At 39.9% G+C, this 25,744-nt stretch overlaps 1 protein-coding gene and 1 long non-coding RNA gene across 41 annotated transcripts in view; both read left to right on the top strand.

Annotated features, from left to right (window-relative positions):
* Window positions 1–25,744, top strand: part of dlg2 (discs, large homolog 2 (Drosophila)) — a 305,321-nt gene that overhangs the window by 47,658 nt on the left and 231,919 nt on the right. For 39 of the 40 annotated variants that reach the window (XR_013207082.1, XR_013207083.1, XM_077242498.1 and 36 more), the window contains one exon: window positions 3,459–3,524. Coding sequence is in view for 38 of the 40 variants with exons in the window: in XM_077242498.1 (XP_077098613.1) it covers window positions 3,459–3,524 (66 nt within the window). In the remaining 2 variants the exon portion in view is untranslated. Of the gene's footprint in view, window positions 1–3,458; window positions 3,525–20,477; window positions 20,565–25,744 lie in introns of those variants that run through there. The other variant, XM_077242504.1, reaches the window with a different exon arrangement.
* On the top strand, window positions 7,411–15,957 carry LOC143749880 (uncharacterized). Its single transcript, XR_013207086.1, has 3 exons — window positions 7,411–7,518; window positions 7,549–7,725; window positions 15,946–15,957. It is a non-coding gene; the product is annotated as an uncharacterized LOC143749880 (long non-coding RNA).

Below are 25,744 nucleotides of genomic sequence, written 5' to 3'. Positions count from 1 at the left end.
TGAATTATACTGCTCAGCGGATTTCATTTAAAAATGCATAGCAGAAAGATTAAAGCTTGTTGTATTTTCAACTGTAGTTAAAATGCAAAACTTCATTTCAGTTTCAAATATGCATATGTTTTCATGTATTGATGGGTGTTTTTATTTATTGTTTTGTATTTTACCAGGTTGATAACTGTGCATTATTGTATCAGTGTAAATTTAGACCGCATTTCTTGTTGTTGCATACAGCCACTAGGGGGAAGCTGTCTCTGTGTGAACTGTGTGTCTTGATCCCAGTGTCTCATGGTCACATGGTCAAAGAGATCATCTTAACATCAGCAACAACTTTAAATCTGGAGATACCTTCTCTGAACCTTTAAACTTTAGCGTACAAAAATATTTACATACTACAGTTAACAATAATGTATATGCTATTGGTATTGGCTATGTCAGTCATCATTATATGTCTTTTTTGAGGAAATTAATCCTATATTCAGCAAGGATGCATTAAATGTCTTTATTTATTAAAAAAGACATTTATAATGAGAAAAGATTTCTATTTCAAATAAATGCTGTTCTTTTAAACTTTGCTCATCAAAGAATCCTGAACATTTTTTATCAGTTTCCACTAAAATATTAAGCAGCACAATTGTTTTCAACACAATAATAATAATAATAAGAAATATTTCTTGATATATCAGCATATTCAAATGATTTCTGAAGGATCATGTGACAGTGAAGACTGGAGTAATTATGCTGAAAATTCAGCTTTGCCATCACAGCAATACATTATTTAATTTTAAAATATATTAAAATAGAAAAAAGTTATTAAGTTGGCTTGGAAAAGCCAACTTACTGATATTGAATTTAAACTTATTATTCTTCTTCCTTCTTCTTCTGAGCCAAATTTTAGACTGTATCTCCTCCTAGACCGTTAAAGCTACGACCACCAAACTCGGGTCAGACCTTCAGACTTTTGCTAAATCTTTTCAGACTGATTTGAGTTTCAGTTTTCTTAAAAAATGAATATTAAAAATCATAAAAATCCCATAGACTTTCATTGACCGAATGTCCAAGACTGTTTAAAGTGTTTAACTGCCAGAAGCCCTTGATACTCATTTAAGCATTAAACTATGTATCTTCTTTTTAACTAATAACTAATATTTCTCTCTCTCTCTCTCTCTCTCTCTCTCTCTCTCTCCCTCTCTCTCTCTCTCTCTCTCTCTCTCTCTCTCTCTCTCTCTCTCTCTCTCTCTCTTTCTTTCTTTCTAACTAATCTATATATCTTTCTAACCAATCATTCATTAAGTTGTTTCATTAAACTTTCTACAAACATCTATCTATCTATCTATCTATCTATCTATCTATCTATCTATCTATCTATCTATCTATCTATCTATCTATCTATCTATCTATCTATCTATCTATCTATTTATCTTCAAACTTATATCTATCTATCTTCAAACTATTTTTTATCTATCTATCTTCACACTGTTTTGAAGTATTTTGACTATTTTATTATTTTTTCAAACTGATCTTTCTTTCAAACAAATCCAACTTTTTTCTTTCTAACTATTCTTTCTTTTTTTAACATTTTTTCTTTCTTTCTTTTTACTTTTGTTCCTTTCTAACTATTCTTTCTTTCTTCTTTCTTTCTTTTTTACTTTTCTTTCTTTTTAACTTTTCGTTTCTTTCTTTTTTCAAAATAATCTTTCTTTCTTTCTAACTAATCTATCTTTCTTTCTTACTTTTCTTCCTTTCTAACCATTCTTCCTTTCATTCTAACTATTCTTTCTTTTTTACTTTTCTTCCTTTCTTACCATTCTTTCTTTTTTACTTTTCTTTCTTTCTTTTTTACTTGTCTTTCTTTTTTACAAACTAATCTTTCTTTAGTTATAACCAATCTTTCTTTTTTCTGACTAATTTATCTTTCTTTCTTTATAACTAATCTTTCTTTTTTATAACTAATTTATCTTTCTTTCGAACTAATCTATCTTTCTTTCTTTCTAACTAATCTATCTTTCTTTCTAGCTAATCTATTTTTCTTTCTAACTAATCTATCTTTCTTTCCAGCTAATCTATCTTTCTTTCTAACTAACCTATCTTTCTTTCTGGCTAATCTATCTTTCTTTCTAGCTAATCTATCTTTCTTTCTAGCTAATCTATCTTTCTTTCCAGCTAATCTATCTTTCTTTCCAGCTAATCTATCTTTCTTTCTAACTAACCTATCTTTCTTTCTAGCTAATCTATCTTTCTTTCTAGCTAATCTATCTTTCTTTCTAGCTAATCTATCTTTCTTTCCAGCTAATCTATCTTTCTTTCTAACTAACCTATCTTTCTTTCTAGCTAATCTATCTTTCTTTCTAGCTAATCTATCTTTCTTTCTAGCTAATCTATCTCTTTCTTTCTAACTAATCTATCTTTCTTTCTAACTATTCTCTTTCTTTCTGACTATTATTTCTTTTAATCTAAGATTTCTTTCTTTCTTTCTTTCTCCCTATTCTTTCTTTTTTAATTTTCTTCCTCTCTAATTATTCTTTCTTTTTTACTTTTCTTTCTTTCTTTTTGTTCTTTTTTCAAACTAATCTTTCTTTATTTCTAACTATTTATTTATTAATTTTTTTTCAAACTAATTTTTATTTCTATCTGCAAACTTTTTCAAACTCTCTGGCTAGGCTTTTCCAAGCCACTTAAAGTTTGTCTACGAACTTTACCATCTAGTTTTTAAATTGTAATTATATTTTACAATGTTAAAGTTGTTACTGTATTTTGATCAAATAAATGTAACCTTGGTGAGCATGAGACTTTTTTTCAAAAACATGCAGAATTTTTTTTAAAAATTGTATTATTTCTCGTTTTAAAACAACTTTCTTCAAATATGGACATTCTTAGTGTCCGTCTTTAGTATAGTGTTGAGATGAAAGGATTTTGAAATTATTTTAAATTAGTAATGCTCACAGTCACATATCAATGTCTTCAGGATTTTAATAATTTATTTGGCTTGCATACGTATGTGAGTGTGTTAATGTCTGTGCTGCTACGGTTGGCTGTTATTGCACTGTTATATAAGGGTTGTGTTTGTGAATTTCAGACTGATGCGTCTGGCCTTCTCTCTTTCTTCAGCCTGCCTTATACATGATACATTATTTGTTGTCAGAATTTCCAAGCAGAACTTTAACTTTATTCTGTGACTTCAGATAAAATGCTCTTTAAATAAATGTATAATGTATAAAAGTAAAATCTCCCTTGAAATCCTGCTGCGTATCTGAATATCCTCCATGCTCTTGTATATCAAGAGCTCACTTGCTTGTGTGAGAATGTTTGAAAATCAATTCTGAAGTGGATAAGATCAATGTCAAATGTTACATTAATGTTCAAAAAACATTACTCGTATGCTTAAAGTGAAATACTTCTAGAGTCGATCAGACATTAGAGATGTAGATGACTTCTGAAAGTGTGTGTGTTTTTGTCCCCAGCTGAGAGGGAAGAGCCGCATGGATCTGACAGTGGAGGAGCCTGCTGTAGGAACCACCAATACAGAGGTGAGAAACAGTCTTCCCACATTCTGTTCAATTTTCTGACAGATGCAGATTGTCATACACCAGCTACACATGAGTAATGCAGGCAGAGAGGTTTTTCCCATCGAATGGTTTATATCCACTTGGAAGGACGCCATAGACTGTTGAAAAGTGCCTTATTGACTAAAAACAGTGAGAGGTTTTGAGATGAGTTTTTCATAAGACTCCGGTCAGAATCAGAATCAACATGCAGGGACATTTTCTGAGTACTTGAGTGTTTATCACTTTACAGTACATACTTATTCTTTGCACTACTGGATCTAAAATAAAATAAAATGATTATGAGAACCAGTGTTATTTATATGCTATTATAGAATTTATTAAGATGTTGAATTAGCTTTTTAGTATTATTTATATACTATTTTAGAATTTATTAATATTTTTAAATAGCTTTTTTTATATCGTCAGTTTTTGTTTTAAATTTAGCTTAAGCTTTTGTCATTTATTTTATTTGTTTTAATTATTAGTTTATATATTTCTATTTAGCTTTATTTAATTTTTATAAATTATTTTATTATATATTTAATTTTATTTTATTTCAGTTAGTTGCCAAGGCAACATTTAATTAAAAAAATATATTTAAGTTTAATGGAATAGTTATATTTCATTTCATTTATTAACATTTTATTCTAAGTTTAACAATAACAACACTGATGAGAACAAGTCAGATTGTGTGATTGTAAATTTAACAAAACTTAAATGCACTGTACATAAAATGTATATTGTCTTTATCTGCAACTCTTAACATACATATGATTGTCTATTTCTTCTATAAAGTCAATGTGTTTTTTTATTTAAATTTTCTAGAAACAAATAAGAGAAAGCTTATTGCAGTATTTAACTGCAGTTTTAAAGTTATCTGTGGTTGGTGATAGCAATATTAATAAGACTTGTACCCTTTTAGATAAAGCTTTCTTAATTATCATTACACTAATTGACAACAGGACTTGAAATATGTCAGAGAGAAAAGTGTCACTTAATTTAAACCACATTTAAACGTCTGGCTTCTCAGTGAAGTTTGAATCCACACGTATAACATGATTATACACTGATGAGCCAGAGCATTTTGACCAGTCGCAGGTAAAGTGAATATTGTTGATCTCTTTGACAAGGGCCAAATTATAACGGCAAGGCAACTGGGTCCGAGTATCTCTCAAATGGCAAGGCTTGTGGGTTGCTCCCGGTCAGCAGTGGTGAGAATTTACCAACATTGATACGAGGAGGGACAAACCACAAACCGGCGACAGGGTGTTGGGCGCCCAAGGCTCATCGATTGTGTGAGGGCAAAAAAGCCTGTCCCTTCTGGCCCGAGCCAACAGAAGGTCTACTGTGGCACAAGTCACACAACGTTTTAACGATGGTTACGGGAGGAATGTCTCGCATTCTGCTGCATAGCCGCAGACCAATCAGAGTGCCATGATGACCCTGTCCACTGTAAAAGTGCCTACAATGGGCACGCGAGCATCAGAACTGGACCTTGGAGCAGTGGAAGAAGGTTATTTTTGTCCCAAAATGTGTTTTGTGCATCCTGGAATGTCAGCTTTGGAAAAGGGATTTAAAACCAGTCTGGCGGCATTTGTCTGCATGCCATGTAATATTAGTGGGTGGCTCGAAAATTGAACTGTGTGTGTGTAGCCAGATTCTGCCTTTTCACTAGTACAGCTCCCATCTCAGAGGCGTGTTGATCTCCAGTAATTGCCACCACTGTCTAACTCAACCATCTGAGAACACAGAACACAGGCTTATATATTTCAGCACATACTGCATAGGTCGACACGTCACGTTATTGCTCTCACCTTGTGTTAATTTAAATTAGCGTCCACCAGTTTATTCATTGCTTTATTCTAAGCATGTGCTGCAGTTTTGTCATCTAATGCTTTAAATGCTTGCAGAAGGAATTCTGATTTGCTGTCAATGATTTTTATCGTTCATCAGCGGGGAAAAAAAATGTTCTGAAAGTGATTCCCAATTCCCATTGTTTCTCTGTGCTGTTATCGTTATAGTTGTAGTGTGGGCTCTGCATTTCTTTTATATTTACAACAATGTTAGAACTATATCTGTGATATGTGTTATTAGTGACCAGTGGTGGAAAGAGTACTGAAAAAACATACTCAAGTAAAAGTACCATTACATTCCAAAAAATGTAGTGTGAGTAGAGTAAAAAGTACTTCTCCAAAAAACTACTTGAGTAAGACAGGGTTCGTACAAGGTGCTGCCTTAAAGTGCTTGAAGTACTTGAATTTGACTTTTTGAAAATTAAGTCCTGGAAAACCCTTGAAAACAGCCATATTTTTGAAGAGGTACTTGAAAAGTGCTTGAATTATTAAAAATGAGGATGCACCGAGCTCATGTATTCGTAAAAATGCTCCGATACGGACAACAACCGATAGGCCTACCAGGCAGCGTGTGTATAGTAACAGCTGTGGTGCGCGAGCTGATCAGAGAAAACCGCGCTGTGGATTGAGCGCGCAGCGGCACAGACACACGAGCTGGTTGAGCACATCCTTTAAACAGACATCAGTGCAAGGTTTGTAGTTCAGTCGGATGTCAATATCAAAGAAAATAAAACGTGGCATGTAGCTTATTATTAACGTAAACTGACGAGAGAGAGCACGCAGTTCTGTTGAATGCTCTTGATTGCTGATCGTTCACTCAGCACGAGTTATTTGGATGAAAACTTAATCGTATATCTAAGTAAAGTAAAACATGAACTGTTACCTGATTTATGTATAACGAGTGATTGCCTACATTATTACTGGACGTTTGCAGTCAAGAAATTCCATGAACGCAAACATCAGCGCGCGTCCCGCAAACCAACATCTCCGCGCGCCAATACTGAGTTAAATTGTCTTTCACGTCTTGCGCTTGTACGGACGAACTCACACAAAATTATGTAAAAACGCCCATCTTGGCGAGTATCCTAGTAAACAAAGTCAGTTATATCTCAAGTGAACCATGTTCAAATGGGGTTCGTGCGTTCGGTCAGCAGTTTAACAAACCCACTGCTGTTTTAATGTTAAACAAACAATGGACAAATAAATTACAAACTGCTCTTGACTAAATAGGCAACCCTTTTCAACTTTACAAAAATATCCATCTATATTTAATTTATCCAGTAATGAATATGCATTTTTTCCACATTTGATTACTTTATTCAAATTTCTGTAGGCCTACCTGTTAGATCTACCCAAAAAACTCTAAAAACACTGTTTATTTCATTTGTGGCCTTTCTTTGTTCTATTGTATTTATTTTTAAGATGATTATTCATTCTTATTTTGTTGCTGACTGCTTACCTTTAATAATGTTTTAAATTCGCATTAATTAGGCTGGCAGCTTTTGTTGTATCAAAATTGGATTAAATAATTGATATTTCACTGGTGTCTGAACATTTGTACCACTGACCCAATCCTCAGCACTGACCGTTCTGGAGCTGCTCTAGTCTAAATATGTGCTGTGCTATTCAATGAAAGATAAAATATGATAGAGCAATAGAATGTACAGTAACAGAAGCTCATACAATGCATTTTAGCAGGCTTAATTAAGCATGAAAATAATTGAAAGAAATATATATTTGATGAACAAATTAAGCCAACTAATATGATTTATATTCTTTTGGTTTATCTACTAATACATTTAAAAATTATAAATGCAGTGAAAATTCAGGGATCGGTTACAGTATCGGTATCTTGTTCTGCAAAAAGTGGTATCGGTGCATCCCTAATTCAAAATATTGTGATTTTTTGTTGTGGTAGTTGAAAACGTACAATTGTTTCACGATAAATCAACACTGCAGCCCGTCTGAGATATAGAGCTATTTCTCTTGGCTATGAGCATGATACTAAGTATGATAAGTATATAATACAACTTTCATTCTTCAGGTCAATCATATATATTAATGAGGGAAAAAATCAGTTTCAATATCCTTTCAATGGTTAAGGGGATTTCCCATGCCTGACAGTGCTGGTCATTGGATTGACCTCTATGAAGTGAAACATCAGATACCATATATATATATATTTAATTTGAGTAAAAAAATAAAAAATAAAAATAATAAAGATACTGTTTGTTAAGTGCCGATTGAAGTCCTTGAAATCCAAAAAAGTAGTGCTTGAAAAGTCCTTGAAAGTCCTGGAATTTCATTTGACAGAGTCTGTACGAACCATGGTAAGAGTAAAAAAGTTGCTTATTTAAAAGTACTCATGAGTAGTGAGTACTGAGCTGCGGATTCTACCCCTTATAATAAACACTGTGCACTACAATTTATAAAAAAATAAAATAAAATTGCACATACTGTAATTCACATTATATTTTGTTCTTTCTCAGAAAGATTGAAGAATATCTATCATCCATCTTTTTAAAATGCATCAAATCGGTACACTCATCACCATTTAAGTCATATTATTTGGGGGAAAAAAGCATTTAAAATTAGGCGAAAGTACACTGGGCCTGAGCATGCTATTGTTGAACATAAAATATCAATATTCATAACTGTGCAAAGAATTCAAAAACCTTTAGAAACTCATATGATAGTTCAGCATCACACACCATGAGATGGGTTAAATAGAGAGATTAAAAAATACCCAATTTCTCTCCAAAACGGTACCAATGTTAGTGTTTTGATAAATGAGAATCACTAATATTATCAGATTACCTCACATAATGCACTGAAAAAGGCTAAGATAGTGAGCTAACACTAATTACACACGTTAATTCCATAAATATGTTACAATTTAAATGTAAATGCACATTGTTCTAGAAGGGTGGCATCATCCCTTACATTTTACACGGCTACATTTACCAGTAGCACCTCAATGCAGTACATGAGATCCACGGGGAGGAGTCGGATCAAGATCCAAGGGGTGGAGATGGGTAGGATTAGGGTTGGGTTTAGGGATTAGGGGTGTGTTTAGGGATCAGAGGGCGGAGTTGGCTAGGTTTAGGTGTATGTAAGGTGGGAGGAGTCGGATCCAGATCCAACTCCTCCCACCTTACACCCCGTGGATTTCATGTTCCGCAGTGAGAACCATCTCACATTTACTCACATTGGCCCTCATTTATCATTCTTGCGTAGAAACGGGCGTATATGTTGGCGTAAGATTATGCTTACACTCCTCTCACCGCCTGATTTATGAAGCTGTGCGTACCTTTGAAATCCAGGTGTACGCAATACCTGCCCTTGATAAATGCCGCGGCTGAAAACGATCGTCATTAGAATAACACGCCCCTATATATTCAAGTATCCGCTTCCCCCACACCCTCATTTTACGCCATGGACAGACGGAAGACGGCAAAGAGGAGACATTTCTCTGGAGATCAAGACCATCACCATCATGAAAAATTATTATTAAATCAAACAACAATATTGTTGATGATAAATTCAAAGTTAATTATATATTTTTTCAAAACGCTATAAATCCATCAATTTTTTGTCAAAACAACAACAAAAACAACAACAAGAGAACATGCAACATATAATCAGGGACTCATACTATGAATTAATATAAATTAAATAAGTGCAACTGCATGAAATAAATAAAAGCCAAACAAAATAAATAGTAAAATAAATTAAATAGTAAAAATGAAAATAAATATTTCCAATGTCACGTTCCAATATTGTCCACCACATAAAACAAATAATTTAAAAATAACACACAAATACAGTCCTTTAATACAACAATGTTAAAAATACATTCAAATCATTTAGTAACACATTTAGGCTAATAGTCATTCGTGCCGAACTTGAAAAGTAATGCTAACAATATTCAGGCCTACTATTAGGCTACGTGTTGTAGCCATTAACTAAGTGCATTTAGTTTCATATTTGTTAAAAAATAATAATGTTATTTTTTCCCCATCTATGTTGATTATGAAAGTGAACATAGGCTAAGATAGGATGCGCAATATATCGGGAGACATGCCAGGACATGATTTTGGCCACTTAATTAAGTTTTGTTTTGTAGAAAGCCTTTCTTTAAAGTGAATTCCGTTTTGTATAAATTGTATCTTAATTTTAATATTTTTTTCATCAACCTGGATTGCCTGGATTTAATAAATAAGCAAATAGCAGAAAATATAATCATGAGTCATGACATGGAAGCGCGGACGCGGTCCCTTGCATTGCACGTGAACTGGAGCGCATCTCATCACAAATTAACCGAAACTCAGTATATGCCTCACAGACATGAGAAATATAACTATAAAGAAAGCTTGAAATGTCTTTAAACAAAACAATTATCAAAAAAACGAAAAGAAATAGGCTACTCTCTCTACATTTACATTACATTTACATTTATTCATTTAGCAGACGCTTTTATCCAAAGCGACTTACAAATGAGAAAACAATAGAAGCAGTTAAACTAACAGTAGGACAACAATACGCAAGTGCTATAACCCCTCTCAGTTTAACTTTAGTGAATTTTTTTTTTCATAGAATAGAAGAGAAGAGAAAGTGAAGAGAAAGTGTTAGTACTACTGAATCAAGTGCTGTCGAAAAGTGCTCTCTATAGGCGCGTTCACTACGGAGATGGTGATCATCAATTTCATCTTTGCAGACACAACACTAGTTTATTAATAGAAATAAAATACAATTTTTTTTTAAAAATGGCGTTTATCGCGTTTTGGAAAAGAGCTCCTCATATCTTTTAGTTTGTCAGTGCGTTTTGTGGTGTAAGGAATTGTTTTTCTGCGCATTTCCGCACTAACTCTAAACGTGCGTACATGTACACCACCTCCTGACCTGGCGTAGGATTTGAGCGTGCCGTACGCCAACGTCCATATTAATAAATTTCAAAGTCACCGTGGTTTTGGGTGTACGCCAGGTGTACGCTGGAAATTTGGTGTACGCACTTTTGATAAATGAGGGCCATTGTAATGCTGATAATATAATTTGTAAGGAAAATTGTGCATTAAATAGGGAAGTTATATCCAGAAAACTTTTACAAAAGAAACAAACAAACACACACACACACACACACACACACACACAGACAAATGCATGTCTCTTTGTAGTCTCAGCGAAGCTGTTTTATCAGCAGCATCCACACACAAAAAAACAAAAGTTGAACATGAAAAATGTTTTTGCGCAAGTGCACTTGCCAAATGAAGACGGATTGTATAATGGATCAATCAAAAAATGTTGTTTATTAACGAGCTGTAGTCACGCACTGACAGAAATGCAGCTCAAGTTAACGCCATGATTCATAGAGTGCACTGATTCTGAATCTGGCGGCATTGCGAGCGCAAGACGCGGCAGTGCACATCGTGACACCCTTCTCTCTATAATGTGATTGTGAAGTAAATGGGAGCAGGAATTCACCGCATTATGAACTCGTCACGCAATACCCTCAACCTCAGACCAAATGTTAGTTCCTGTAGACAGGCCAGCCTATATATATATATCATATTAAGCAGAAATGTGAAATGTACCTTATTAGAGGAAGACGCTGATATCTGAATTGAATTGATGCGTGAAGAATGCACTTCCACAGCAGTCACGAGTAACAGCAGGAATAGGCGGTTAAAGTTTTCTATGCTTAATTTGATTTGATGACAGTCACGAGATCGATTACTCGTTCCAATCACGTTGATGGATAAAAATAAAATAAAATTGAAACAAGCATGTAACGAGTAACGACCACAAACAGAAGGAAAATAGCGGAGAAAAAGTACCGATACATCACTTAAAATATACTCAAGTAAAAGTAAAATTACACAATTTTTAAACTACTCAAAAAAGTACAATTTCTGAAAAAAACTACTTAATTACAGTAACGTGAGTATTTGTAATTCGTTACTTCACATCCCTGTTAGTGACCCACATATACTCAAGTCCAAATCAAGGACTCTGAGTTTGAGACATCTGTGGCTTTTGTTTTTGAAAAGAGGGCAGAGCCAATTATAGGCAGGCACAAGGACAAACCCAAATATACAGCTGGAATAATACAGAAAGAATAGAACTAGAAGTCCAGACATCAGGTACCCCTTTTCCACCAAAGCATTTTGAGAGCCGGTTCGGAGCCGGTGCCTGCGCGGGAAGCAGTTCTTTGTGTTTCGACAGCCAAAGAACCGGTTCTCGGCCAAGAAAACTGGTTCCAAAGCGGCACCAACTCTTTGCTGGACTAGAACCGTTCTTTTACCACGTCATGCTTACTTCGGGGGCTGGGGGCGGGTTTAGATGTGTTCTAAACATCTTTTCTGACCCCAATATAGGATCGCAAAGCCAGGAGAAACATTTGCAGAAACATGATGTAGTCCGCCATTGTAATTGTTATGCTTGAAGTTGGCGCAAGCGTTTCTAGTTTTTTTAATAGTTTTTTTTATTGAAAAACATTATGTAAGCAAAGAAGAAAACAGTCACAATATAGAACAAATAAACGGAAAGAAAAAAAAGACACAAGACAGGGGTACATAACTAATCAGAAAAGGTTACATATCAAAGGAAAAGATTAAAAGACTTACATATTTCAATTGTTTTTAAAGCCTTCTTGGTACACGAGTTAGAGATAATCCCAAAGTAATGTTGTACTTGCAAGGGTTTCTAGCTAAGACGTATGGCGACATACACAGTGATGTAACGGCGTCGTTCGCTGGGCGCTCTAGTCACTGGAAAAACATACAGGTTCTGAGAATGTTCGCAAGTTGAACCAACTCCGAACCCACTTTGAACCAGCACCAGTTCCGAACCAGTTCTTTTTTGGTGGAAAAGGGGTAAGGGTGGAGGTTGAAATGAGAGCTTTTGCTTTTTCTGAACGAATCTGTGGCGACTCCCTCTTTTGTTACTCAAGTGGAACATCTGAGCATCTTGAGGTCACTTGCAACACCTCGCTCATTGATTCATACACACAGAGCCCTTGCGGCTCTACCAGATGTCTCGTCTGTACACATGAGAGAGCAGGACTGCCTGCAGGTGTCCCATCTGTAAGCGTTTACAACGGCCCTGTGCCTTAGGTGATCATACAGTCACGTACAATACACATACTCTTGTTGTTGAGTCGGACTGTAATAGAGTCATCCATAGGAAATGAGCTTACACCAAAATAGGGAGGGAGTTGCGGAAACAATAACTCTAAATTTAACCAAAATAAATTCTAAATCTTGTTTACATGAGAGGTTTGTGTGTGTGTGTGTGTGTGTGTGTGTGTGTGTGTGTGTGTGTGTGTGTGTGTGTGTGTGTGTGTGTGTGTGTGTGTGTGTGTGTGTTTGTGTGTGTGTGTGTGTGTGTGTGTGTGTGTGTGTGTATCATTGTCCTCAATGAAGTAGCATGTAGCGCGGATTGGAGGTTTGTCCACTTGACCCGGGCATTGGTGATTTGAGGGTAAACAGGGCTGGAATGATAGGTTGAAACTCTTAGTCATAGTACTTTATGGGATTTAGCATAAGACACAGAATTCTATTCACATTCATGACCAAAGTGTCCATTTGTATGTGTATCATAATTAATATTAGGAGATAAATGTGAGAGGTGATGCATAAACGCAACATACATTTAGCTTTTCAGAGTTGTATTAATATGTGCACCGCAAAAAAAAAAAAATTCCTTAATCAGTATTGTTTTTCCAGTAAAAATAATGTGAACGCACGTCTTAGCTCAGTAGTTTGTGTGTGTATTTAAGCCCTGTGTTTTGATCAGGTCATCAGTTGTTCTGTTCATGTTTAGTCTGAGTAGTGCTTTGTTTCTTGAGTTTATTTCTAATAAATCAACTACTGCTGCAAATAGGTCCAGCTCTTTATTTTATTTGTATCAACTGTAAGTATGTGACAAATAAAAGTAAAAAAAAAAAAAAAAAATGGTTTTGAAAGATTCGTCTTGTTCACCTGCATTTGTTTAATCAACAAATACAGTAAAACAGTAATATTGTGAAATATTATTACAATAAAAAAAACCTTTTATTTTAATATAATTAAAAATGTAATTTATTCCTGTGATGCAAAGCTGAATTTTCAGCATCATTACTCCAGTCTTCAGTGTCACATGATCCTTCATAATTCTAATATACTGATTTGGTGCTCAATAAACATTTGTTACCAATGTTGAAAACTGATTAGTATAATAGCTGTATTTTATAGGAAACGACTCGGTTACTAACGTAACCTCGGTTCCCTGAGAGGAGGGAACGAGTATTGCGTAAGTAGCTTACGCTATGGGAAAACTCCTTTTCTCGAGAATACTGAAGTCTTTATGTAAAACGCATTGCAGCTGCACAGCTGACAGCAATGAACGAAGGAAGCTCGGTCATTGGCTGTGCTGCGGCAACTTGCTCGAACCAATGACGGGGCGACTCTGAATGCGCGACCAATGAGCGCACTTCGCGCCCGCGCGCGTCAGAGCCCGTCAAGATGGGCTTGGCCAAGAGCTATTTATTGGGCGCCCCGTCATGAGAGTTCTTTAGGTTAAAACGACTGAAGCGAACTAACCAAGCACAAGCACGGCAGCTTACGCAATACTCGTTCCCTCCTCTCAGGGAACCGAGGTTACGTTAGTAACCGCCGATCCCTTTCGAGAGGTCTCTCCTATTGCGTAAGTAGCTTACGCTATGGGAACACCATGCAAAACGCCGTGCATGCTGAACTTCACCTTATGATAGCCAGAGGCAGGTGCCTGAGCTGAAAAGCAAAGTTATCATCCAACTAGCCGGCAGAGGCGAGCTTTATATGTGGGAAAAAATACAGAGCGGCTAGAAGGCGCTCAGTGTGACACAAGCACATACATAATCTAGATACGAACTCGTAATTCAACTAGCATCATGCTGATAGTACATTGGAATGCAATCTCGGGACCTGTAGGTTGTAGAACCTGATAAATGTGGACGGTGAGGCCCAGCCTGCCGCCGCACAAATATCCTCGATCGGTATCCCGCTCGACCATGCCCAGGAAGAAGCCACACTCCTGGTGGAGTGTGCTTTGACTCCCCAGGGGCATTGAAGTCCCTTAGCTTCATAAGCCAGTGCTATAGCCTCAACTATCCAGTGAGAGATTCTCTGCTTTGAAACGGCGGAACCTTTCGTACGGCCGCCAAAGCATACAAACTGTTATTTTGTCTGTCTGAATAGGGCAGAACGCTCCAAATACACTCTGAGAGCCCTAACGGGGCAGAGTAGATTAGCGTCGTGTTCGTCTGCTGGAGACGACAGCGCAGTTAGGGAGATAACCTGTGCTCTGAAGGGAGTGGTGAGCACTTTAGGAATATACCCGTGTTTCGGTCTAAGGACGACCCTGCAGTCGTTAGGTCCGAATTCTAGGCAGGCAGCGCTTGTCGAAAGCGCGTGCAGGTCGCCCACTCTCTTGACCGAGGCGAGTGCCAGCAAGAGCGCAGGCTTAAGCGAGAGCTGTTTAAGGTGCAAGGTTCGGAGTGGTTCGAACGGGGGCCCCTTAAGAGCATCTAGGACAGTAGCTAGGTCCCAGATCGGCACTGAGGGGGGGCGTGAAGGGTTCATCCTCCTAGCGCCCCTTAGGAAACGAATAATTAGGTCGTTTCTTCCCAATGGACGTTCCATTACAGGGTCTCGTGACGCTGTGATGACCGCCACATATACTTTGAGCATGGAGGGGGTGCAGCCCGCCTCCAGAAGCCCTTGTAGAAAAGCGAGTACGTTCGTAATCTCGCATGTTTCAGGGTTCAGGCCCTTGGCATTACACCAGTCACTGAACACTTTCCATTTCTGAGCATATAAGCGTCTCGTGGAGGGCGCCCGCGCCTCAGCGATGGTATTTAGTGCTCCGCTCGTGAGGTTCCTGGGAACCCGTTGAGGGGCCATGCATGAAGGGCCCACAGATCGGGGCGGGGATGAAATATCATCCCGCTGGCCTGACTGAGGAGGTCTGGCCTCAGTGGAATCGGCCGTGGTGCAGATTGCATTTGCATCAGATCTGGAAACCATGTTTGGTTCTTCCAGAGTGGGGCTATCAGAAGCACTGCGTTTTGCTCCTCTCTGACCCGACTGATGACCTGTGGCAGCATCGCGATTGGGGGAAAGGCATATAAGGGGCGGCTCGGCCAGCTCTGGGCGAGTGCGTCCGTGCTTTTCGTGAAGAAAAGCAGGGGTCTGAGAGCCAAAGCGACCACTTTCATCTCCAGACAGTTTATGTGTAGGCGCTTTTGCGGGTTTGACCAAAAGCCGGAGACAGGCCTGCCCTCGTAAAGGGCCCCCCAACCTATTTTGGAGGCATCTGTCGTTATCATCTTTCTCCTTGTGTTCACACCCAGACTCACGCCTGACTGGTACCAGTCGGCGGCTTTCCAGTGCGTCAGGGCTTTTATACAGCCGTGGTTCGCTCTGATTAAAAGGTGGCCCGAACGCCACGCGTCAGTAGGGACGCGGCTCTTGAGCCAGCGTTGGAGAGGGCGCATATGCAACAATCCTAGCTGGAGTACGTCCGATGCTGAGGCCATGAGACCGAGCATCCTCTGAAACCGCTTGACGGGGGCGCGCGCGCCCGCCCTGAATGATGTTGCAAGGCGCCGGATGGTGAGCGCGCGCTCTGATGAGAGACGCGCTGTCATTTGCATCGAGTCTAGAACTATTCCCAGGAAAGAAATCCTCTGGCTGGGAGATAGTATGCTTTTTGCAAAATTGATTCTTAGACCCAGGCAGTCTAAATGGCTGATAATCCAAGATCTGTGTGTTATTAACTGACTCTCTGATTGTGCTAGGACCAGCCAATCGTCGAGATAATTCAGTATTCGCACTCCCCTTCGTCTCAAGGGGGAAAGTGCTGCATCCATACATTTCGTGAATGTACGGGGAGCCGGGGACAGGCCGAACGGAAGTACTGTGTACTGGTAAGACTGTCCCTCGAAAGCGAATCTCAGAAACGGCCTGTGATGAGGCGGTATTGGAATGTGAAAGTAAGCATCTTTCAGATCCACTGAGAGAAACCAATCTCCTGGGCGTACTTGCGCGAGGATATGCTTGGTTGTTAACATTCTGAACGAGCAAATCATTAGTGCTTTGTTCAGGTGTCTGAGATCTAGGATGGGGCGGAGACCGCTATCCTTTTTCGGGACGAGAAAATAGCGGCTGTAAAAACCTTCCTCGCTCATAGAGGGGGGAACAGTTTCCACAGCGCCCTTTTCTATTAGTTTGCGCACCTCGGTGCGTAGAACATGTGAACACTCCTTTCTCACTTTCGTCTCGACCACAGTCGTAAAACGTGGTGGCCTGCGAGCGAACTGGAGCGAGTATCCGTGCTTTACTATATCCAATACCCATTTCAGCATATCTGGAATGTTTTCCCATTGCGCTGCGTGTACAGATATGGGCTAAATACAGGCTAGGGGCGGGCCGCTGTGACGTAGGGACCCGGCCAGTGAATCGCCTGAGCTTGTAGCTCTCAGAGGCGTGGGCGCGCGCTGAGCAGCTGAGTGAATGGGCGCGTGTGTGATTACAACAGCGCGCGCCGTGTCTGTAAAACTCGCAGCCTGAGCTGGGGTTGTGTTTGACACTGTAAGGACAGTGTTTATAAGTGGGGGTGCATAAACAGTGGTAGGCACACTCGTCACTTTTATAATGTTTCCCGCTTTTACTGGGGGTGAATTTATAACTGTGTGAACAGTGCTTGTGTGTAGTGGTGCGTACATGACCGTAGGCACGTGATCTACATTCATGGGGCGCGCAGCCTGAGCTGGGAATGAATTTGGCACTGTTTTGACAGTATCTGGGAATGCACACTTTGTGGACATGTGAACCCTTAGTGACACAGGCAGAAAAAGACTCTTTTTGTGTTTTCTGTGCGTCGCCGTAAAAACGGCGTTTGTTTGCAGGTGAGCGAGCTCTTTGACTGGCCCATTGACTGCTGTATGGACATATCCAGCCGCCTGTAAGGGGACTGGGTAATGTTTGAGCTTTTGCAGAGAGAGTGGTCCGGCTTTTGCGAGACACGCACTCTCTCTTCTCATTCCTGTGGCTAGGACAGCTTTCGAGGCTCAGGGTTCAGCACAATCTTGGGCCGAGGACCCCGTCGCTCAGACGGCGGCTTGCGGTTGTGAGAGCGCGAGCGGCGTCGAGTGTCAGCCTGAGGCGCGGGCTGAGAGGCGGTGGGAGCTGTTCTAGCCCGCTGCGGCTGTAGCGGTCTCTGTCTGCTCTGCGATGAGCTGGAGCGCTTGGGCAGGAAATGGCGCATAGCTTGTGAAGCGTTCTGGGCCTCAGTGAAGCGTTCGGCGAAACCCTTAACCGCCGGTCCAAACAGCCCGCTGGTTGAGATAGGCGCGTCGAGAAATGGCGCCTTATCCGCGTCCTTCATCTCCGTCAGAGTTAACCACAGATGGCGCTCGAGAACAGTCAAATTAGCCATGGCACGGCCAATAGACTGGGCGGTGGCCTTCGTGGCTCGCAGAGCTATATCAGTTGCGCTGCGTAGGTCCCTGAAGGCTTCGGGTTTGGGGCCAGACTCGTCCATAGAGCGGAGAAGTTCGGCTTGGAACACTTGAAGTACCGCCATTGAGTGAAGCGCTGATGCAGCTTGGCCGGCGGCGGCGTAGGCGCGACCGGCGAGAGCAGAAGTAGTGCGGCAGGGCTTCGAGGGGTGGGAAGCTTTGGCTTTCCATCCGGTGGTGGAGGGCGAGCAGAGATGATTGGCCACGGCCTCCTCGAGGGGCGGTGTTCCCTCTCAGCCTCTTTCCTTCGCGCCGTCCACAGAGGAGAGCGAAGAAGAAAAAGAAGGCTTTAAGCGCGCAGAGTGGGGGGCTTTCCACGACTTGGTGAGTTCGTCGTGAACTTCCGGGAAGAAGGGAGAAGGCCTTTGCCGAGGGGCCTGCTGGCGCCCCTGCAGAAACCACTCATCCAATCGGCTTCCGGGTTGGTTCTTCGGGAGAAGACCAATCGAGCCCGAGGTCTTCCACGGCCTAAGTGAGGACACGGATAATCTCGGTATCCATGATGGAGCCCCCGCTCGTGCTAGCTAGCGTCGACGGGGCGGGGTCAAGAGTGGAGCCCGGCCAGTCGTCCGATGCAGCGTCGATGGACAAGCTGTCATCTATTCCCCCTTCGTCCTCGGACGCGCCGAAAGTCACAAGGCCCACCGCTCTGCTAGAGGGGTGTAGGTCCGGCTGGGTGAACTGAACCGGCGGTGGGGCAGGCAAGAGCGGCGGTGAAGCACGCGGAGACTGGCTCGGCGTGACGTCACTGAGCTCAGGTTCAGGAAGCCTCTGTGAGCGGCGCTTTTTCTTGCGCGGCTCAAACAGAGGGGTGGCGGCGATGGGCTCGCTCACGGCAAAAGCGGCGAGGCGAGCCCGCAGTGCGGAGAGACCCAGGTCATCACATTCCGGGCATCCGCCCTTGGTCAAAGCAGCTTCTGCGTGGTCCCGGCCCAGGCAGCGAGCGCAGATGATGTGACGATCCCCGTCCGGGAGAAGGTCTCTGCACGACGCGCAGGAAGCATTTGAAACAACGCCTCAGAAATTTGCTCTTTTACAAGTGTCGCGGGGCGAACAGATGTAAAGATACTTGCATGTGTGGCACGCCGGATGGCTCAGTAGAATGGCGTTCGAAGGCGGCTGAAGGTGCCGACGTCCTCGTAGCAATCCCGCTGGTATGCTTTTCGACGGCGGCGAAGGCTTCAATAATCCGGAGGATCCAGCGAAGAAGGTGTTCGCTGAAGGAGATTAAATCTAAAGAACTCTCATGACGGGGCGCCCAATAAATAGCTCTTGGCCACGCCCATCTTGACAGGCTCTGACGCGCGCGGGCGCGAAGCGCGCTAATTGGTCGCGCATTCAGAGTCGCCCCGTCATTGGTTCGAGCAAGTTGCCGCAGCACAGCCAATGACCGAGCTTCCTTCGTTCATTGCTGTCAGCTGTGCAGCTGCAATGCGTTTTACATAAAGACTTCAGTATTCTCGAGAAAAGGAGTTTTCCCATAGCGTAAGCTACTTACGCAATAGGAGAGACCTCTCGAAAGGGAACCGTGATACAGATTTTTAAGGCTCCTATGTTTAAAATTTATTTGAAAGATAAATCGTTTTTACTTAGCCTGGATGCCAGGCCGAACCCCGCCCACAAAATTTTTAGGTCGGGAAGTTCGGTCTTTAATCTATCTCTCAACATACGTCACTTACTCCGTTGCTCTGATTGGTTCTAGGTCTATCCAATTGAGTGCAGAGGCCTTTTATTTCCTGGTTCGGTTGACACACGCCCCATAATCACAGCCCAATAGAGCAGTTTCAGACTCACATTCGTATGACGACGTCAGGCTAGTTTTTACTGTCAATTTTAATCAAATGTATTTGTGCTGGCTAGCTGAATAAAAAATATGAAATTCTAAAAAAAAAAATTAAAAAAAAATTAAACAGTAGTGTTGTCATATTAAAAATACACCAAAAGTGATTGATTTTTTTTTTTCAATGTGGTACATTTGCTGCAAACAGTTAGACATAATTCATTTGAATATGAAAATTTGAGCCTACAACTGCTGCAGGCTATTTTATAATTTTTCCATTTAAGTTCTAGCTTTTCTTGTCACATACCTGAACCGGTTTGTTTTACAGCAACAAACTGATGCCATTGTTTCTAATGTTTTAGAGTCCTATAATACCCCATTAGTAACTTACTTTTTAAAACGTTATGAATATGAGGGGCCTCTCTTCTTGAAACACGGTTAGCATTGTTAGCAAAGTGGACAGTGCTTCAAGTTCGTAAGGAGAACACACAACAAAACGTGGCGCTGTAACAGAAACTCTCTCGCCAAGTTCATGTTTGAGCTTCTGTCGCAATGTCCCGCCGACCTCGTTTCTTAATTATTCCCCTTTGTCTGTGGGAAAGTGTTGTGGAGAGGAAGTTAAAGTACTCCGTCTAAATGTGATCACTCAAATCGGCTTTGAGGCCCATCTGCTGAAGGGCTTAGTGTGTGTGTGTGTGTGTGTGTGTGTGTGTGTGTCTATTTGAGAAGTGAGTCGTAGACTTCTTGTGTGGACCAGCCATTGAGATGTCAGATGCAGAATGAAAGCCGTGATCAGGTTGCAGTTTTGCGAGGAGCTGGAACTGGAGGAGCGGACCGTGTACATACAGCAGGTAAGACTGACAGAAGAAGAGAATGATAAGAAAGATAGTAGGCCTGGGTACTAATACAGCTTAATAGAGATGGGGGAAGGGATGCAGTCAGCTGGTCAGCATATTGTTCTTGGTCATTCAAGAACTGCCTCTCCTTGCCAGGCAATCCGGTGGTCATCAGCTGGAAAGCCATGTGGAATTTCAAGTGCTTGAAGATGCTTCGAAGATTAACTTTATGTATTTGTACAGATATGCTATGCTTTATGTTGCTACGTTTTTCCCATTGAACACCAATATCTTTTGTTGATAAGTTTTTCCCATTGAACACCAATATCTTTTGTTGCTAAGTTTTTTCTTTTTTCATAGCCATTTTTCATACAACAACAGTTCAATTTGAATTTATTTTATTAAGAGAAACACCTTGATGTACCATGTTGTTTTTAAGGGAGTCCTAACATATTCTAAATTATTCATTTTAGTGATGCTCATATTGACCGTTTAACAGTTAACCGAAAGTAAAAAAATGTTACCACTTAATCGGTTTAAAAGTAAAAAGTTTTTTTTAATTTTTAAGTTGTTTTTTTGTTTGTTTTCTGCATGGTTAAAAAAATACTATTAAAAGATACTAAATAGCCTATATTTGTTAACTCACAGGGCGCGTCGACACACGCAACCACACGTGCCTACAGAAATATTTTGCTGAGCAAACAAAATGAAGCGAGCAAAAGGAAGTAAGTTAAAAAAATTTTTTAGTGTAGGCCTATTTTATGTTTTTCTCTGTCAGAAATGCTGCAGGTGAGTGAAAATGTGATGTGAATCCAGGTTCTTTTGTTGATCTGTTCTGTATGATGCTGTTTGCACGTTAATATAAACCCGTTAATTTTTTTTTTAATTTTTAATGGGTCACACAGACACTCGTCAATTTTATTTTTATTTAATGCCAATTCAATATTATAATCTTATCAGTTAACGGTTAATAGTCAGATAACGAGCGGCGGTTGTCGGTCGGGAAAATTAACTGTAATGAGCATCCCTAATTCATTTATGATTTTGGAGATAATTTTCGATGTAGCAGCTAATTAAGATCATTACATTTCAAAGGCTCCGATTTAATTAAATAAACATATTTCAGAGATGAATGCATGCACTGTTTATTTACACATGCGCAGCTCATTGCTGTTTTCAGTGTCTACGCAGTATATTGTCCCCCACATGAACCGAACACATTTGGGAACACAACATGCACCACTCATTTCACCAGATTTGTTATGAAAAGCATTTTATAAACCTGTAGCCCAGCTTTAAACTTAAATATTAAGTGGTTTTAATATTTGATATGTTTAAATATGTCATTTTGATTATCAAAGATGAGTTTTAAGGGATAAAATTATTGACTGCAGGGGGACTTTTACGTAATCTTATCCATTTTGATTCACGGTGAAGTACATATTATCCCAAATCTCTCATTAACCCCTTAGTTGAGCAAATTGATGCAAAAACATTCCTCTACACCACCGACGGTTGTGCAAGACCCCTTCTAGGCTTCAAATCCCCCCTGTTATGGTTACATTTCTTTCTCAAGACGACTTCTCTTTTATTTATTTGTTAACGACATATACTGTATAACTGCAGTAGGCAGCTCTCCCCTCCTGTCTGTTTATTAATTTAAATTACTGGGGAAGGTCTTGATATAAAGAACAAATGTTGTGTGATGCATCTGGCCTGATGTGCTAATCTCTGCTGAAGCATTGCTGCAGATCCATCTCTGTGACTGTTGTCTCTCTATCTTGTATCTCACAATAATTTGCTAGCCCTGTGCACTTAAAAGTCAGGTTATTTGAGCACACCAGTGGTTTTCCAAGACAGATTGATGTCAAGATCAGCGTGAACTGCTTACTCAATCCCCTCTCTTAAACCCTCCAAACTGCCTAGAATTTATTCTTACACTTCATTCCTCTCCACAACTGGCTTACAAATGGCTTAGTTCTGCTTCAGATAACCAAAGGAGTAAAAATTAACTCTCAGACCACAAACAGTGATTATAAGAGCAATTTCCCCAATCGTAGTGCAGATTCTCCAGGCTAGAGTGGTAAATCTTCAGCGTCTGTGTCAGTTGTCGCACACATGGGTGTGCGCTTGTGCAGCGAGCTCCAGAGGAGGAGGGATGCTCTGTGATCTCAGCAGTCTGAGCCCCAGCCATGCTGCTGAGCAGTGGATAGCGCTAACAAGCGCCGGGCTGTAGGACTACGGCAAGACCATGCCTGAACACAGAGAGGACTCGCGCCTCTGTCAGCGTTAGCTCCAGCCGTGCCTTTCCTTCCTCTCTCTTTCAATCTCTCTCTCTCCTCTCTCATTTCTCTCTATTTGTTAATGTGGTGCTGATGAAGGGGAAACTGCCTTGAGCTGTTTGGCTCAGAATGGATTGTCTGTGTATTGTCACAACTAAGGTAAGGAGAGTGAGAGAAGATGGGAATGAGTGTTAAAGGGAAGAAGCTTTTTTTTTTGTACGTGTCGTCTGTTGAGAACCCGAGGGTGTTATTTGTGTCGTATTGCTTTGCCGTTTCTTTTAAAAGGGACTTTTTCATATCTATTTGGAACAGAATGCTCATTGGTTTAAGTGTTGTGTTACAGTGTCGCTTCAGTGCTACATTGTATCAGGCTTAATCCCTTGTTGCCGCTCTGTTGAGCCACCAAGGCGTAAACTTGTCGGAAACTTGCATCCACAGATAACAAGCCTCTCCATGGGCAATGGGGCTTTTAGCTCCTCACCACCGCTGGAGCCAGACACGTTGCTGGTGGAATACATTATTGATGGTCAGTCCATCAACAAACAGTCCAAGGCTTTATCGGATTTTCCCGCCTTCAGTGGTGCAGGTATCTGGATGGGGAAGCCTTTTGAGTGGCATTGAAGGATTTAGAGTGCCAGTCTGCTAGCAGTACTTGAACTAATGGGGTTTATTTCACTAGAGCCAAGCTGCTCTGCTTACACGCTTCTAAATATACAGTATAAGTGATATGATCTTTGCATCTCTGTTTAGTTTAATGTTCTATGTTGGCTTGTCAGTGAAGGAAGGCTTGTACCTAATGTGTAGACAGCTACCTCTCTCATTCACAATCAGTGTTGCAGATGCAATTCACCATCCTGTGAACTGAAATATTTATGTTTGTATTTGCGTGCTTTGTTAAATCAATGCTGGAAGTGCCATTGTGATGGTAATGTGGGCGGCTTGGCTCTGTGCGGTGAATTCCAAATGCAGCCCTACTACACCTGAATGGCAAGGTTTCATGGTCTTTTATAAAACCCCTGAAGACAGCTGATTAATATTAGGCATCTTAATTTCTCCATACTTCTGAAGTACTAAAGTAGAGACCATGGTGCAGTGATTGTAATGATTAGTCATTTTAATTAAATAATGAAATTAATACTTTTCAGTAATGGTGTAAATGTTGTTCTTTTCAACATTCTTTTCATCAAATAATCCTGAAAAAGTGTATTATGGTTTTTATAAAAAATATTAAGCAACTGTTTTCAATATTGATAATAATAAGAAATCTCTTTTTCTTAAACACTAAATCAGCATGTTGGAATGATTGCTGAAGGATCATGTGACACTGAAGACTGGAGTAATGATGCTGAAAATTCAGCTTTGCCATCACAGGAATAAATTACATTTTCATATATATATATATATATATATATATATATATATATATATATATATATATATAATTGTAATTATATTTCACAATAATATTGTTTTTGCGGCATTTGTAAGCATTTTCTTTCAAAAACATTAAAAAATATTATCACTAACATTTGAACAGTAGTGCGCTTGAAAGATGGACTACCATGGTACATGACTAAAAAACATATAATCATTATAGTACTTTGTTAATATAAACAACACCATTCTGCCGTTTAGCTTAAGAGGTGATTTGAGTCCAGTCTCATTAGATATTGTTTTTGTTTTTTTGTAATTTTAAGTATTTTCTGTTGTAAATTTTGTTATAGAATATTATTTTGTTCAGTAACAGAAGCAGAGTTTGATTCCACTCAGCAGTAGCCGACTGTAGATATGAAGAGTGAACTCACCTGTTTCACAGAAAGCATTCATCATTTGAACAGTTTAGATGCAATCAGTGCTTTGATGATGTAAAAGAATACAGTCCCAGCAGAGTTGCTCGCTTACTCAGATTTTTGCTTTCAATTCCTCAGTCACCCACAAGAATTATTTTAAGCTTTTATTCTTGAGTTGGACTTTGTGAATCATCGTTCATGCCTTATGAAAGAGAAGTATTTCCTGTGCTCTTAGTGGCTAGTTCAAGTTTTTATTAGAAATAGGCATCGGCTTCAGTTTGAATGTGTACCGAGTGTAGACATAAAGTAGTGATTCCCATGGACCAGGACAAGCTTGTTAAAAATATGAATTATAATTATTACAATTATTTATATATATATATATGTGTGTGTGTGTGTGTTTGTGTGTGTGTGTGTGTGTGTGTGTGTGTGTGTGTGTGTGTGTGTGTGTGTGTGTGTGTGTGTGTGTCTTTGCTTTTCTGTTTTTCTTAACCGATTTAATCCCACCGGTCACAATAGTGACCGTAAAAAAATGTTTCATTTCTAAGGCTATAAAAATGTTTCTGAATGATCTATCAATGCATTTCCAGCAGATATTGAAATAATAAAGGGTCTCAATGAAATATGTGCAGTGTCGCATGTTTACTGTAAATTGTCACATGACCAGAGTTGTTTACTTCCTGTTTGCACCAAGAGAAGAGGATGGCAGCAAGAAAGCTCCCAAAGAATAGATTAGTAAAGTATGTTAACATAAAGATAGGACATAGATTTTTGGTACACATCAGGTTTAAGGTGTCTAGTATTGATATATGCATTTGCAATTACTCAACTTTGTTTAATGTAGTCATAGAACTCACAAAAATGTCAGTGGCAACAATAGTGACCGGTGGGAAAACCCATTGTATCTACATGCTAATACACTTAGGCTAACTGTTCTACCTTACTTTCTGCTGCTACCTAACTTTCTACCTAATTTTACACACAGACACACACACAGAAACACACACACACATACACACACACACACACACACACACACACACACACACACACACACACACACACACACACACACACACACACACACACACACACACACACACACACACACACACACACACAC

The sequence above is a fragment of the Siphateles boraxobius genome, unplaced genomic scaffold (genome assembly GCF_051911475.1).
Source record: "Siphateles boraxobius isolate OS27281-9 unplaced genomic scaffold, OSU_SipBor_1 25, whole genome shotgun sequence".
Classification (NCBI taxonomy): domain Eukaryota; kingdom Metazoa; phylum Chordata; class Actinopteri; order Cypriniformes; family Leuciscidae; genus Siphateles; species Siphateles boraxobius.
This window is presented reverse-complemented; position numbering and strand designations above follow the sequence as displayed.